This window comes from Chaetura pelagica, unplaced genomic scaffold (assembly GCF_000747805.2).
Source record: "Chaetura pelagica isolate M959 unplaced genomic scaffold, ChaPel_1.0 scaffold109, whole genome shotgun sequence".
NCBI classification, from domain to species: domain Eukaryota; kingdom Metazoa; phylum Chordata; class Aves; order Apodiformes; family Apodidae; genus Chaetura; species Chaetura pelagica.
The window spans coordinates 13449397-13464362 of NW_009970725.1; the positions used below are offsets into that span (position 1 = coordinate 13449397).

General features: G+C 38.6%; 1 protein-coding gene across 1 annotated transcript; it reads left to right on the forward strand.

Moving 5' to 3' along the window:
• Positions 1-334: 334 nt before the first annotated feature.
• RALBP1 (ralA binding protein 1) lies at positions 335-14757 on the forward strand. Its single transcript, XM_010006871.1, has 9 exons — positions 335-636; positions 7440-7898; positions 9426-9775; positions 11109-11270; positions 11586-11717; positions 12243-12350; positions 13106-13227; positions 13615-13738; positions 13998-14757. The coding sequence occupies exons 1-9, from the start codon at positions 393-395 to the stop codon at positions 14259-14261; spliced, it is 1965 nt and encodes a 654-aa protein (XP_010005173.1). The 5' UTR covers positions 335-392; the 3' UTR covers positions 14262-14757.
• The last annotated feature ends 209 nt before the right edge of the window (positions 14758-14966 follow it).

Sequence of the window (14966 nt, forward strand, 5' to 3'; positions counted from 1 at the left end):
AGTAAGTATTACAAATCAGTATGGAAGCTCCCTATGAAATTTCTAAGAATTATTTCAAAAGTTAAATTATTCAGATACGTAATATATAATGTTACATATATTAGAAAGCAGGTGTGGCTAAAATAGCAGCTGTCATTATGTTAATACGGCTTATGAGTTAATGGACAGATTCTGCGAACAGTGAACTTAGGACCTGATATATTACTGTGTCTTGATGTAAATTGGAACATTCATTGTAGAAGGTATTGCTGTTTGTGTTTTCATGAGAGAGCTCCAAACAAGGTGTTCTGAAACCCATTGCTTAAGTTTGTGTGGGATTTCTTTTTCTTTTCCCTGCTGCAGGTGTGATGGACAGGTAGCAGAAGATTTCACTTTGATATCAGGGAATCAGAATGACCGAGTGCTTCCTGCCTCCCACTAGCAGCCCCAGTGAACACCGTCGGGTAGAACACAGTGGGGGTCTTGCTCGTACTCCCAGCTCTGAAGAAATCAGTCCTACAAAATTCCCTGGATTGTACCGCACCGGTGAGCCTTCACCTCCTCATGACAGCTTGCACGAGCCTCCAGACATAGTATCTGATGATGAAAAGGAGCACGGGAAGAAGAAAGGAAAATTCAAGAAGAAAGAAAAAAGAAGTGAGTAGGCAGCTTCTCTTATTTCATGCTTATAATGTCTTTTTCTCTCCTACTTTCTCTCTCAAAATTGATTAGTATTCCCAGTGTTTTTTTTACTTGATTAGGTGCAAAGGAAGTTAACTGGTACAAACAGGCTTTGTGCAATACTTCTTTCTCTTCCAAAAAGCCCCACACCTTAACCAGAAAATGGATTGTTGTTAAGGTGGTTTTTTTTTTGCACAGATACAGGTGCCAAGCATGTGCCCAGAATTGCTAGTAAACTTATTTATCCAAAACATTTAACAGTGCATTGGTAATTGCCTGGTGTGGGGTTTCCTCTAATCTTAGTATCTGTTCACATTCTAGGCGGAGGTTTCCAAGTGTATTTTAGATGCGTTTTGAAATTGTAGTTGAAGTGCTAGCTAAAAGAAAACTCGTTTAAGTTTGACCTGAATTTTATTCTTTTTAATTTGAAGAGTCAGTGTCAACAACTTCAACCTATTTCCCATCTGTCTTCAGTATTGTCTAGCTGCTGTGTCCCATCTCAAGTTTGTGTGCACACTGCACCGTCATTTGAGGAGTAATAAAATCTGTGTCCTATTTTTCTCTAGCTTCTCAGTTCAGTCTCATCATGCAGTTTCCTCCAGCAGCGCCAAAGTATTATTGCAGAGTTAAAAAATGTGTAAGCCAGCACTGAGATCTGAATTTACTAGAACTGACAGAATAAAGGTTGTAAGAAAGTTCTTTTTAATCTATTCTTCTTAGTGTATCAGTGTCCAGAATTGAAGTTTTCATTTAAAAATCATACCCCTCCTCCAAAACAACATAAGAGAATTCTTAGTTCCTGTGTTTAGATTTATGCAGAAAATGTTGGAAACATGAAATAGTTCTTAGAGCACTTGAAAATACTAAGCTGATACTGAGGACTCTCAGTACCAGAAACATGCTTACTGACCAGGACTCTGAAACCTAAATATCACAGCCCAAATTCTAGTATTTTTTTAACTGACATTTGTTTTAGCAAAATTTCAAAATAGTGTTCCTATTCTACAGTGCCAGTAGATCTGATGCCTGGAAGTTCTGGATGCCAGTGAACCTTGCTACTACCTACAAGTGAAATTTGGAAGATCAAAACCAATGAGACAGCACCCAGTATTTTGTTAGAATGAATATGGTGACTATTTGTTTGCACAAATGCATGCACACATTTAAATAATTACTCTTTTAAGAATTTGCTGCCACTGCACTGCTTTTAATTAGACCAGTTTCTTTGAATGCAGGAATTATTTCTGTCCCAGTTTAGAAGGACTATTGTTATTTTAACAAAAGGCTGTGTGCCTAAAGAATTCTGTAACTCAAAAACATAAGATACTCAAGGTAAAACCAACTGCTTAAATTCCTACAGATTCTAAGAAGAGTGATTCCTTAGGGTTTTCTCAAATGTAAACAACATTAACGTAATACAGAGTATTGGATTGATGATGAAAATTCAGTATTGATTGCATAGGTCCAAATTCAGCCTGTTAGTAGTTGGTGTTTTATTCTTTGTGAATCAGCTTTCAGTTATAACTCTGCATTCAACACGTCTAAATTTGGAATTGTTAGAGGTCAGCATAATAGATGGCATGGGTTTCATTGTGGTGTAATTCAGCATGTCTCATGATGATAGTCTAACTGAAGAGGAAAACTGCTTCTTCAGCAAATACATGCAGGTCTGTGCACATTTGCACCGTAACTGCTTTCTTCTGTAAGATGTTACAACACATTTTATAGCTGATGTAAAGCAATTTTTTGTTACTTAAAAAAAAGTTTTAAAGCTATGAAAAATACTCAAAAATACGAAAAAGCAAAATGTAGGAAGAATCAAATTATCTCTTGCAATTACAGTGTAGCCCTAATGTAGTTATATAATTGCCAGGCAGATGTAAGAGTAAGTTACATACAAAGCTTTTAGTGCATCTTGTACAATCTAAAAATGGTAATTATTGTAAATATACCTTGAACAGACATGTTACTTAAGTAAATGGCAGGGTTTCTTTACAGTTGCTTAACATGGTTGATTTTAAGAGTTCCTCTTCCAGCTCTGCTTTCCATGCTTTTGGAGGTTCCTCCTTCCGTTCTCTTCAATCTTCAATTTCTTCCATTCTGGTGCATATAATCAGATTGTTTTTCTTTTCACTCTTCAGGCTACCTGCCTTGATACTGGATAAAATGGGCCTTGCTCTGGTCATATAGTGTAGGGTTCAGAAAAATATGGTTGAACTTTTCAATGAGAAGATGACAAGTGTTGACATTAAATTCTGACAGAGTGAATGTTTGTTGAACTTAGAATATTAGTGAATTGATTGCAAAGTAATCCCAACTCTTGAAACTGTGTGTAACTTAATTCCTACAAAGATTTCAAGGTGTTTTGATAGGACTTAGATTGGAGGAGGGTATGTAGAGGGGGAAGTTAGAATGTCTTAAGTTACTCTGTTTTTCAGGTAAATCCTGTTTGTGGGAGCAATGTGGTTGTGGCTTCAGTATTATTACTTATATCAAAAAAAGCATTTTTGTGTCCTAGCAAGGGATCTTTTTTCCTATGTAGTTAATACAATGGTTTAATTTTCATGTTAGTGGCAATAATCTAATAATACACCGCAAATGTCCAGGGGAAAAAAAAATCCTACAAATTATTAGGAAATTATAGAAAATTAAATGTTTTTTCTGTTGACTGTCAGCTGCTGGAATAATGTTTGAGCCACTGCTTTCTAGTCTCCACTCCTTTGTGATAGACTTAATTGTTAGTTAGCTCTGGGTAGATTAGGAGATTTATTAGGGATTAAAATAAATTTTCTTTCTACTTGGATAGTTTTAACTTGGATCTGTTTCTTTTCTCAGAACAGCCCTTGTCCATGCAAGAATTTGTACTCTGGAAGCAAAAATAGATTATTTTTAAACAGTGATGGTTTATATGAGACAGTGACCGGTGTAACTGATTTTTAAAAATGAATGTTGAACTACCTGTCATTAATCACGTGTTGATAAAGTCATAAAATATGCAGTTCCCTGCAAAATAAAAAGGTTATAAGAAATGCTTACAAAGAAAAAGCTATTCTACCCGTCAGAATCTCTTCAGATAGTCTGTATGTAGTAGATTTTGCTCTGCTGATTCGTTTTACATCTGAGATTGATACCATTAGACAGGATGGGTTCAGTATATAGGTAGCATTTTATGTGTATAAAGATTTTAATTTTCTTCATATAATTCTTGAGAAAATGTGGGATTGGTTGAGTTGTAAACTAAACTATCCTGTGGAAGGACAATATTATCATTGGTATGAATTCTTTTTAATTTTTTAATGAATATTTGAAAATTTCAAACACTGAATCTGTAATGTGTTGGGCAGGCATGTGTTTTTTGTGATGTAGGTGAGAGCTGAAATATTCCTAGTATTAATTTGGGGACCTACTCCAAATAATCTTTGGGCCCCAGTTGTCTTCTCTCCCTGAGTTGCTTCCCTTGCATAGTGTTCTAGTGATCTGCAACTTTCTGCTAGGTACTATCAGGTGGAAGATTCCAGTTTGTTCTCTCATCTTAAGGGATTTTGAAGGTAACTAATTACACATTACGCATTGCACATCAGTCTGTATTTGACTTAGTGATTGTTCCATATGTAAAAGTGATCCATGTTTTCTTTTAGTGAACTGATTACAGATGCATGCAAATTTCCTCAGGGAGCAAAAATCAGATGTAGAGGTATAAATGACTTTAAAACTCATCAGGGACCTGGTTCACAAAATGTGTTGTGGTAGGTAGGTTTGATAAGTTTGCAGTTCTACATAATGCAGCCTGTTGTGATAACAATAAATGCTATAGCTTGAATTTATAGCTTCTTTGTCAGAAGAAAATGAGAAGTATTCCCAAGTATGTGGGCTGATAGAAACAGTGGCCTTATTGCATGACAAAGCTTTTAAACCTCTAAGTTAGCTCTTTCCGGTGTAACACTGGATTTTTATTTTGATTTTTGAAAGGAGTTCTGATAATTTTCAGTAAGATAAGAACTATATTTGCAACATTACATTTAAAGTAACTGCAACAAAGGCATTCAATAATGCATGCTTGGGGAAGGTCTGCTGAGCAAGGAACTGGCAGGTAGTGCAGTCATTATGCTGGCAGAATTGGAGTATTTATTAAATTAGTACTGCCCAGGTTTGAGCCAGGATGAAGACACTTTTCCTTTTACTGATTTTTTTGTTTTTCCTTCAGTAGGTCTCCTATAGGTGCAGGGAAATGGCATATGTTAGTGATGGGAAAATGCAGACTAGTGATACTTGAAGTCTTGAGACAGGGAACAGAAACAGCATTTTACTAACAGTAGATAATATTTCTCTCCACATTTAAAATTACATGATTTGTCAAGGGCTGTCAATAATTTTCCTCTGTACAAATTTAGGTTGTTTAGTTTTCAATATATTGTATCACTAGTGAAAGGAATACAGTGATTTTATTACCAGAAGTATGGTAAAGAAAATTTGACTACTCTAAGAGACATACAGAAAACCCCTCTTGGTATGGGTGGGAGATTCTCTGTGAATCTGTAATTAGTATATATTCCAAAACTTTGTTGACTTATGTTACTGAGACAAATTAAAATAGGCTGGTTTTATATTTAACTTGCTCCTTCATGTCTTCTCATGAAGTCAAGAAATACCAGTTTCAGTAATGTGCTGTTGCTGGTGTTACATTACCCCAGATGTAGAAAAGCGCCAGGGTTTGTGTTGCGACATGGGGTGTTGAAACATGAAGGCAGGTGCTCTCTGCGTTGGCAGCCTCCAAGCTTGAGTCCCCGGTGCTGGCCCAGGGGACGCGCTGACGCTGTTCCTAGTCTGAGTGTGGGAAACCTACGTCAGTCGGCTGGGAGCTGTTGCAGCTGCCCAGCAGGAAAGGTTGAGGGTGGATTGTTCTGGGATCTGGTGAAGATTTGGCTTTCTGCTTGGAAGTTACACCTGTGAACCTTATCTTGAGTGCCAGCCCCATCCTGTTAAGGGTGAGGTGGGCTGCTTCTTTGCCCCATAGCTGATGCATTGGCAGCTCTTTCCATATCAGAGTGAGATTTGAATCCTTAGTTCATGCACTGAAGGTTTCCTTACCCCTCTCTGGGTTCAGTTTACAAAAAGAGCTAGTGATGCTATAGCCATTGTACTGGAAGCACAAGACCTGGTTGCTGGTTGTCCTTCAGTTAACACTTGCATTTTTATATTAAAATTCACTTGGACAGGAGCAGTGCTACAGTCTTACTCCATCTTTTATGACAGTGCATGTTTGGTAGTCCTAGAGAAGACTCCAGGAGGGGTCAAACAATTGTAATTATTTTACAGCTTTAATAAATTTCTTAGATTTATTTGACTATTGAAAGCTTCTACAGAGCAGCCAAGGAGGCTTCAAAACATAGACAACTCCTTACATGTGCTGAAAAATAATGCTGAGAAACTCTGAAGCTTAAGATAGTTTAGCACTGGAAGAACAGAAGACATTATGTCCCCTGGTTCTTTTGCACACGATACTTCACCTGTAAAAATTGCAGCCTATAATCTCGTCTCTGCTGCTCTCTCATAATCTAAGGAGGTGATTTCCCACCGCCCAAAACTGTTCATTCAGGAAGAGCACTTGGCAGTCTGTGCTTCCTCACTTGGGCAGAGGCATTGCCTGTGGGCAGTGGAAGAGCCTCGAGGGATCTGATTAATAGGGGCTTCACATTGAAGCAGGAGCTTCCTGCCCACTGCCTGGAGGGACCCAGCTGGTGCAAATGGCATGTGAAATGTCTTTCTTGGCCAGATTTCAGGCTTCCTTTTCTTGTATGGGGTACTGCGCATATAAAATGACAGTTAATTGACTTGGAAGTTGTGTTGGTTTGTATGTTTTTGGGTTTGGTTGTGGGTTGTTGTATTTTTTTAGTTGGTTGGCTGTTTTTTTCTGCAATCCAGCTTTAAAAATTTGCTTGATCTTGCCTGAAGGATAGGCAGGGCTGACTGCAGAGGCGTAGGTAGTAATAGCTCGGGTGCACATTTTAGACAGCACTCAGTGTTTTGCTGCTGAAACAGTGCACTCCACCCAGGGACTTGTTTGAAGCTCTCACATAGACTTTTTAAGGCAAATACACAACTTCACTGACAGGTATTGAGGTATGGTACTACTGTTACTGGAGTAGTTTTATTTGTCTTGTGGGAAAAGTAAGTGTGCTTCAGCTGGGTTGGTTGGTTTGTTTGTTTTTTACTTTTTTGGTATTTTATTTGAGACTGCAACTTTATTAATTTCATACTTATCTTAACATTCATAATATTCTGGAAAGTGTTGGGGGAGTTAAGTGGCTGAAGTTTGGTTTGTTCTTAATAGAAATTTTTAATAGAAGAATACTTACGTGTTTGTAGTAGATGATCCTTAACAGCAACTCTTATACTGTTGATTACAGGAACATAGAGAAGTTGCCAGACAGTTGTTTTTATTTTCATTTCCTTGACTATTAGATGGGAAACTAGCCCATAAGATGGACATTGCCATTATGAGTAAGTATATAAAGTATTAACTGTTTAGATTGTTCAGGAGCTGTGTGGCTTATCTTTGATGTGATTATGCAACCTTGATCTATCTAATCCTTGTCCACTTAATTGCATAACAACTAAAGAAAACCTTTTGAAGAGTCAGGCAGGCACTCTTGTTTTAATTCTTGTTGGTTCTTCTCTCTCCTCCTTACATATTACTTCTTGCTCTCTCCCTGTGGTAGTATCTAGAAACCGAACAGACTCACAACTGTCCTCTTGCCCTCTCCCCCTTTGCCCAACAGCGGAAGGTTACGCTGCGTTTCAAGAGGACAGTTCTGGTGATGAAGCTGAAAGTCCTTCCAAGTTGAAGAGGTCCAAGGGAATACATGTCTTCAAGAAACCCAGCTTTTCCAAAAAAAAGGAAAAGGATTTTAAAATAAAAGAGAAACCCAAAGATGAAAAACACAAGGAAGAGAAACATAAGGAAGATAAACATAAGGAGAAGAAGTCAAAAGACTTAACTGCAGCAGATGTTGTGAAACAGTGGAAAGAGAAGAAGAAAAAGAAAAAGCCAATTCAGGAGACAGAGATACCTCAAGTGGATGTTCCAAGTCATAGACCCGTGTTTGGTATTCCTTTGTCTGATGCAGTAGATAGGACCATGATGTATGATGGCATCCGCCTGCCAGCAGTTTTCCGTGAATGTATAGATTATGTAGAGAAGTATGGCATGAAATGTGAAGGCATCTACAGAGTTTCAGGTACTCTTCTGTGACAGGATGGTTGTGATGAATTAAATGTGTTAGTACGGCCAGCCTGTATTTTTTTACTTCTGCATGAGAAATATGGTGCTGCCTGATGGCAAAAGCAAAGATGAGATGTAACCATTTTGTTACTTAAGCTTCTTCCAGTTATTTCCATTGCATGTTTGGTTTCTTTTTCTTTAAAATTTCTGTTCTTTGAGCAAATACATTAATAAGCAGAAAACAGGAGTTTCACTACTTAAGCTTAGCAACAGCAGGCTAATTAACCACGGTAGTTATGTAACATCAGCTTATATAAGTGAAGCATCAGTTGTAGCCCCTTTATTTGTGAACTGCACCTGCAGTATAATTTGTGTAATTACTTCTGTGGGTATGTTTAAGGCAACAAGAGCAAGTGAGAGGAGGAATTTGAGGAAAAACGTCTGAAACAAGTAAACAGTAATCAAACTGTTTCAAAGGTTTCACTGAAGCTGTCTTCATGCTGTCAGTCTGAATGGTATTTGGTAGGCATGTGTAAATCCTGCAGCAGCTTAAGCAGTTTCTTTGTCTTGCCTATTGAAACATTCTGGTTGCGTGTTTTTTTGCAAGACATGATGTGTTGGGAATTTTCACAAAAACAGGTGTATGTTTTCCATAAACTATTCTTGGCGTGAGTTCTAGGTGTTCTGCAGTGCAATAGCACCCTCTTGTGTGTGTTAAGATTGTTAAGAGCACTCAGAGAGACAATTGCACTGGTTTAACAACCTGCCAGCCCTTGTGATTACTAACTTGGACATGAAACTGAGCATGGCATGAACCATGGCCTGAGTGTACCCAGGGTTGCTTACTGTGCATGAGCAAAGCCATGGCAGTGCGTTAAGTCAGTGTAACTGAGAGATGTTTGAGCTTGAAGAACAAAATTTCCCTGAGTTTGGGAAGATGGGAATGTCACCAAGTTATAAAATCACCATGCAGAAAAGCTTGGCTGAGTTGATTAATTAAATATTCATGCAGTATGTCAGATCAAGAATCCTGTGTGAGATTTATCCACCAAGGAGGGCCAGCTGGAAATCTGGAAACTAAAAAATGTGGGGTTTGTTTGGACAGAGGAAAGCTGTTATAGGTAGAACTTGTTGCACAATATTTCAGCTGGTAACATACTTGCTGCTTGGCTTAGGGCTGTATAATTGAACAGCCTGAAAGGCTCAGAATGCAAATACACAATTGATCTTATATTTCCCCTACCCTTCCTCACCTTATTACATGTTCCTTGATGAAGGGGAATGCTGGCACCAGGTCTGATTCAGAACTTCAGCAGTGCTTCGTTTTTGCTTTGTAGTAGTAGTCAGTGCTCTTAGAAGCAGTGGTCATGTAATTTTTGAGTCATAATTTTAACTTTCTTACATGTGGAGATCCTTTGAAAGGTATTCCTCAAATTAGCATAAATTGTAAGGAGAAATGAAAGAGATTAATCTAAGAAAAGTTTAACTATTATAGATTTACAGTTGAAGATTTCTCTTTAATTCTTGGTCTGAATATTTTAAGGAATAAAATCGAAAGTTGATGAGCTAAAAGCAGCCTATGATCGAGAAGAATCTCCCAACCTGGAAGAATATGAGCCCAATACAGTAGCCAGCTTGCTGAAACAGTACCTGCGAGAACTGCCTGAAAATTTGCTTACCAAAGAGCTCATGCCCCGCTTTGAAGATGCTTGTGGAAAGAGCACAGAAGCTGAGAAAGTGCAGGAGTGCCAGAGGTTGCTGAAGGAGCTGCCAGAGTGTAACCATCTCCTTATTTCTTGGCTGATTGTGCATATGGACCATGTTATTGCAAAGGAACTGGAAACAAAGATGAACATCCAGAATATTTCTATAGTGCTCAGCCCTACTGTCCAGGTATGTGCACCACACAGCAAGTCTTGGAGCAGAGCTTCAGCCCAAGAAAGACTTTTTTGTAGGAATTCTCTTGCAGGCAGGACTCGGGTGTTGTCTGATACAGTTAAGTTGAAGTACAGCTTCTCTGTATACCTTGGGAACTCTAAAATGCTGCGAGAGGGAGAACAAAATATTTTCTAAATGTGAGCTTGCATACTATGGGTCTGATATTTGGGTTATTATTATGAGAATATTACAAAGACTCCTCTCAGGGCTTTAATGCTGTTGTGAAGAGAAGTAATTTAAATCACCCGTTAAGTCAGTATTTAATTCACCTAGTAATCCATGCAGATACACAGTTTTTCTGGGCTTGTGATTCAGAGATTTTAGTGAAGGCTGTATTGTTGCTTAATTTTAATATCAAGCTAGTGAACACTGTCCTGCAAAGAGATGTTCCTGGTGCAGTCATGACTTGAGGATAATAGCTTTGGTGTCTGCAGTCAAGTGGCTGGGCAAAAACAACTGACTTAGTTTTCCAGTAAGATGTTGTGGTTTCTGGATTAATTAATTCCTTAATAAACATCTTGGCAATATGTAATTTAAATACAGCTCAGAATTAGTCCTGTGCATAATGGAAACATGGCATCACTGGGTGTGGGACTTCTAGAAGAAAACCCACACTTTAGAACTGCTTGGCTTTATAATGAAGTCTCAGTGGAGGCCCAGTAGCAAAAGGGCTGGGTGTTCTCTTCTATTTAGCTGTTCCAGACACATTCTAACAAAAGAAGTAACAATTAATGTAAAACAATAAAGGCCAAATCATGTTTTGTGAAGTAGATTTTCAGCAATTAAAATGCAGGTGGTCACAGAACTCCAATCTTTCTTTCAGGATAAATTTTTTAATTTTAATGGAAGATAAAATATAAAACCAAATACTTGCTTCTGTCTCCTGTTGAAACAAGAACTACAGTAGCAAGTTCTTCCAAGCTACTGTTTCTACTGTATTAAATCATGTGACAGAGAAGTTGTAGAAAATATTTACAGTTTGGGGGGAGGAGAGGGAAGGTAGTTGCTTATTGCTGGCACTACCTTTAGATGAGTAAAAAGAAAGATATAATACATGTCTGTGTCCACCAGTGATGGAAATAGTTGTGGTGAGTTAAGGCCTGTGAAAATTCTGAGTTTGGTATGAAAATGCTTTGGATACACAGGTGAGAGAGACTGTGAAGTGGTTCCTTGAGGCCAGCACTGGGTCGTTTAATTGCCATTTTTAATCCAGAATTTAGTCTCTTTGGACAAACACAACTAGGACTCACAGAAAGGCATAGTAAAGGCTGTGCTGGTTTTTTTGCAGATCAGCAACCGTGTCCTGTATGTATTTTTTACACATGTTCAAGAGTTCTTTGGGAATGTGACCCTAAAGCAGGTGACAAAACCTCTTCGTTGGTCAAATATGGCAACAATGCCAGCACTTCCAGAAACACAAGAAAGCATCAAAGAAGAAATCAGGCGACAGGTTGGCAATTACTTCAGTGTTTTTCTGTTTTCTCATAAGCTTGTAACACACTCTTTTAGTATATGACGAGTTCAATACTCCTATCATGTGAGGAAGGTTAGGAGAACATGTTAAGAGTGTGGCCCCTTTAATATTGCTCTTCAACTAGTTCAAGATCATGCCTGGAATGTATGTTAACACATGTTGTTGGTCAACATGTCAAGCTTTGAAAACCAGAACTCTAGGCCTGTTGCTATGAAGCCAAAAATATTTTTCTTTTCAGTCTGTTCTGCTAAGATATCTTAAAGACTCTAATTTCTTTGCCAATATTTCCAGGAGTTCCTACTGAACTGTTTACACAGAGACTTGCAGGCAGGGATAAAAGACTTATCCAAAGAAGAGAGACTCTGGGAGGTGCAAAGAATTTTAACGGCTCTTAAGAGGAAACTAAGAGAAGCTAAGAGACAGGTGGGTAACTTTTCTGCTTATTGGCCAGACATCTAAATCATGGCTCCCTAATCAGTGACAATGCAGAGGCACCCAGGTAGATCAAACCACTCTTAATCTTATTGCAGATTTTTTTCATCTTAACTGTGCATGGCTTGACAAGCAATTGCATTTTCTGATTAGCTCGCTTGCCCCAGGGACAGCAAGATCTTCACAGTCCTTCACAGCTGTTACAGAAAAAAAAAGAAATTATTAAAAACTTAGTGTTTGACAGAGCCTGTAACTCATTCTATGCTTAAAACAGTGTGTCCTGGAGTACTAGAAGGAATTACTGGAAGACTCAAGGTTAACAAACTTCAGAAGCTTTTTTCTTTTTTTCTTCTTTTTTTTTTTTTTTAATTTAAACTCATGTGTCTCACATGACATTTTCTTGCTGAAAAGATTATTCTAGATTTTGAAAATCATAGGTTTAAAAAAATCTCTTTTACAGTAAATACAGTGACTGGGCAAGCTTTACTTTTAAAAGTTGTTCTCTTTCTCTGGCAGGAGTGTGAAACAAAAATTGCACAAGAAATTGCTAGCCTTTCAAAGGAGGATGTCTCCAAAGAAGAAATGAATGAGAACGAAGAAGTTATAAATATTCTGCTTGCTCAGGTAGAGCACTTACCTGTTTGTCTGCTGATATTTTCTTGTTCCATATCTTTCAGAAATACTAAACGCTCTTTTGTTGCTTCCAATGCAATGGGAAATTGAAGGCTTAAAGGGGTCTCTATTAAAATCCAAGACTTTTTTTAAATGGCAAATAAAACAGGGAAGGAATGCTGACTGCAAGAGTGAACCCAAAGCTGAGTAACCCTTGTTCACAGCAGAAAGGAGACACTGGGCAGCAAAATAAAGATAGCCTTTCTGGTTACTTAGAAAGCACTTCTAAATCTATCATCAGTTTTTAATACCATTAACTGTTTTATTGCTGATCAAAGGAAGTAAGGCAACTATTTTGGCTTTTTTCCTTTCTTTTGCTTCCCTCAGTAGCTTTGATCTTCTCTCCACTGCAGTTTCCTCCTTATATTAATCTTCAAAGACATATTTTATAATTCTGGTTTTGGCCTTATTTTACTGGTTAGCCAGATCTTTCCCCTGTGATTTAAGGGAATAGTCAGCCAAACATGCCAGAATTTGGTGTGTCATTCCCACAGTTATTCAGTACAGCGATCGTATTGAGGATTCCAAGCAGACATTGCTGGTTTTGAACTACATTTGCTTTGAGGTCTTTGATGAATCGCAGTTCAAAGCAGGCATCCTCACCACTTGGATGAATGTATTTCAGAGAACAGCATCATCTCCTATTTATCGTATGTTCCTGTAAAAAATGAAGTCAGGGCTTCGAGTGAACTAACTGATCATTGCAGGAGAACGAGATTTTAACAGAACAAGAAGAACTGCTGGCCATGGAGCAGTTTCTGAGGAGACAGATTGCCTCGGAGAAGGAAGAAATAGATCGGCTCCGAGCAGAAATAGCTGAAATACAAAGGTAAAAGGGACACTGCCCACACCACAGCCCCTGGCAGGCAAGCCCTCCCTGATTCACAGTACATACATGCTCTTCTGAAAGAATACTGTAAACTACACTTAAAAGTTCACATTTGAAAGCTGCCTCTTTTTATTGAAATGTCAGCAGCTTTGGGCCTTTCAGGATGTTTTCTGTTTGTATGACAATGGAATTATGGCCTAAAGGACCCGGTGTGCTAAAAAATCCCCCTAGGAAGGATATGTTTGTTTAATTCAACTTTGAAAGGAAATTACTGATTTTGTTCTTAAAACAGTTTCAGATTGCTCAGTGGATTTAAGTAACTTGTTTATGTTGCTCCAGCTGTAGCAGACTGGGGTGTTTAAATCTGATTTGTCCTTGCTCTTTCAGTCGCCAGCAGCATGGCCGAAGTGAAACTGAGGAATACTCTTCTGAGAGTGAAAGTGAGAGTGAAGATGAGGAGGAACTGCAGGTCATCCTGGAAGATTTGCAGAGGCAGAATGAGGAACTGGAGGTAAGATTTCAGTCCTAATATTAGTTGGTATTTTGCTCCTTGGTGGTGACTTGATTTAGTCTGTGCAGAGATGTTTGCACATGTGCAAAGGGGCAGGTTTGCATCAGTTTTTGCCCAGGCATGAAACCCACGTGCTGTTTGACATAACTGTTGTGCCTGGGTTACCAGCACAGCCTGACTCTGCAGTGCTGACTGCCCCGCTCACTGCAGTGCTGCTTTGCCAGAAGGAGCCCTGACGTTTTTTTTCCTTCCTTAAAAGATAAAGAACAATCACCTGAACCAAGCGATTCACGAGGAGCGAGAGGCCATCATAGAGCTGCGAGTGCAGCTCCGGCTGCTGCAGCGGGCGAAGTCGGAGCAGCAGGTGCAGGAAGAAGAGGAGCCAGAAAAACGCGGGAATGTTTCTCAGCAGCAAAGAGACAGTGTCCTGGAGACAAAAGCAGCCAAAGAGCAGCCAAAAGCAAGCAAGGAGCAGCAAGTCAAGCCATCGCCAAGTAAAGATAGGAAAGAAACTCCGATTTGATCTGGCTCCTTGGATATGCATAAAAACAACTGAACTGTGCAAATTACTGTAATTTGAGTCAAACTGCACAAATTATTGCTGGCTGTGTACATTCTGTAAAGAAACTTTTATTTTAAGCCCTGGAGACTTTTGTCTCTAATACTTGTGGCTTCTGCTCATCAGACTCAGGTGAGTTTGGAGAGGCCAGAAGAGTTTTCCAGTTAGTATCAGATTATTTCAAGACTGGTTTCCTTCAGGTGATTTAAAATAATTCAATAACAGTTTTATTTTAGACCAAAATCATTATTTACATCCATTGGAGCAGAATCGGAAGGTCTCATTTTCAGTAAATAAAAAAGAAACCCACCCACACTTACTAATGATTTGCCTTGTGAATCTGTTCATCCTCATTCACCATTATTTCTGCTTATTAACCTTGAACCTTGCCACTTCTTGCTTGTGCCTTTGATACCTTTCTGATGCAGATTATATACAAGGGAGCTTTAAATTTACTCTGGGTTGGCTGAGAAGTTGGGAGACTGCCAGGTATCATGTTGACCTAACATGCCCTTAAGCTTCATTTTTGTTCTAAGATGTACTGAATAAATGTAAAAACATGAGATGTTATTTATGTCCCTGTATGATGAAAATCTTCATCAAGAGCTGTTCATGTCCTTTAGTGATGTAGGTAACCCACTTGCTCATTTGTAGCTCACCTTCATCATA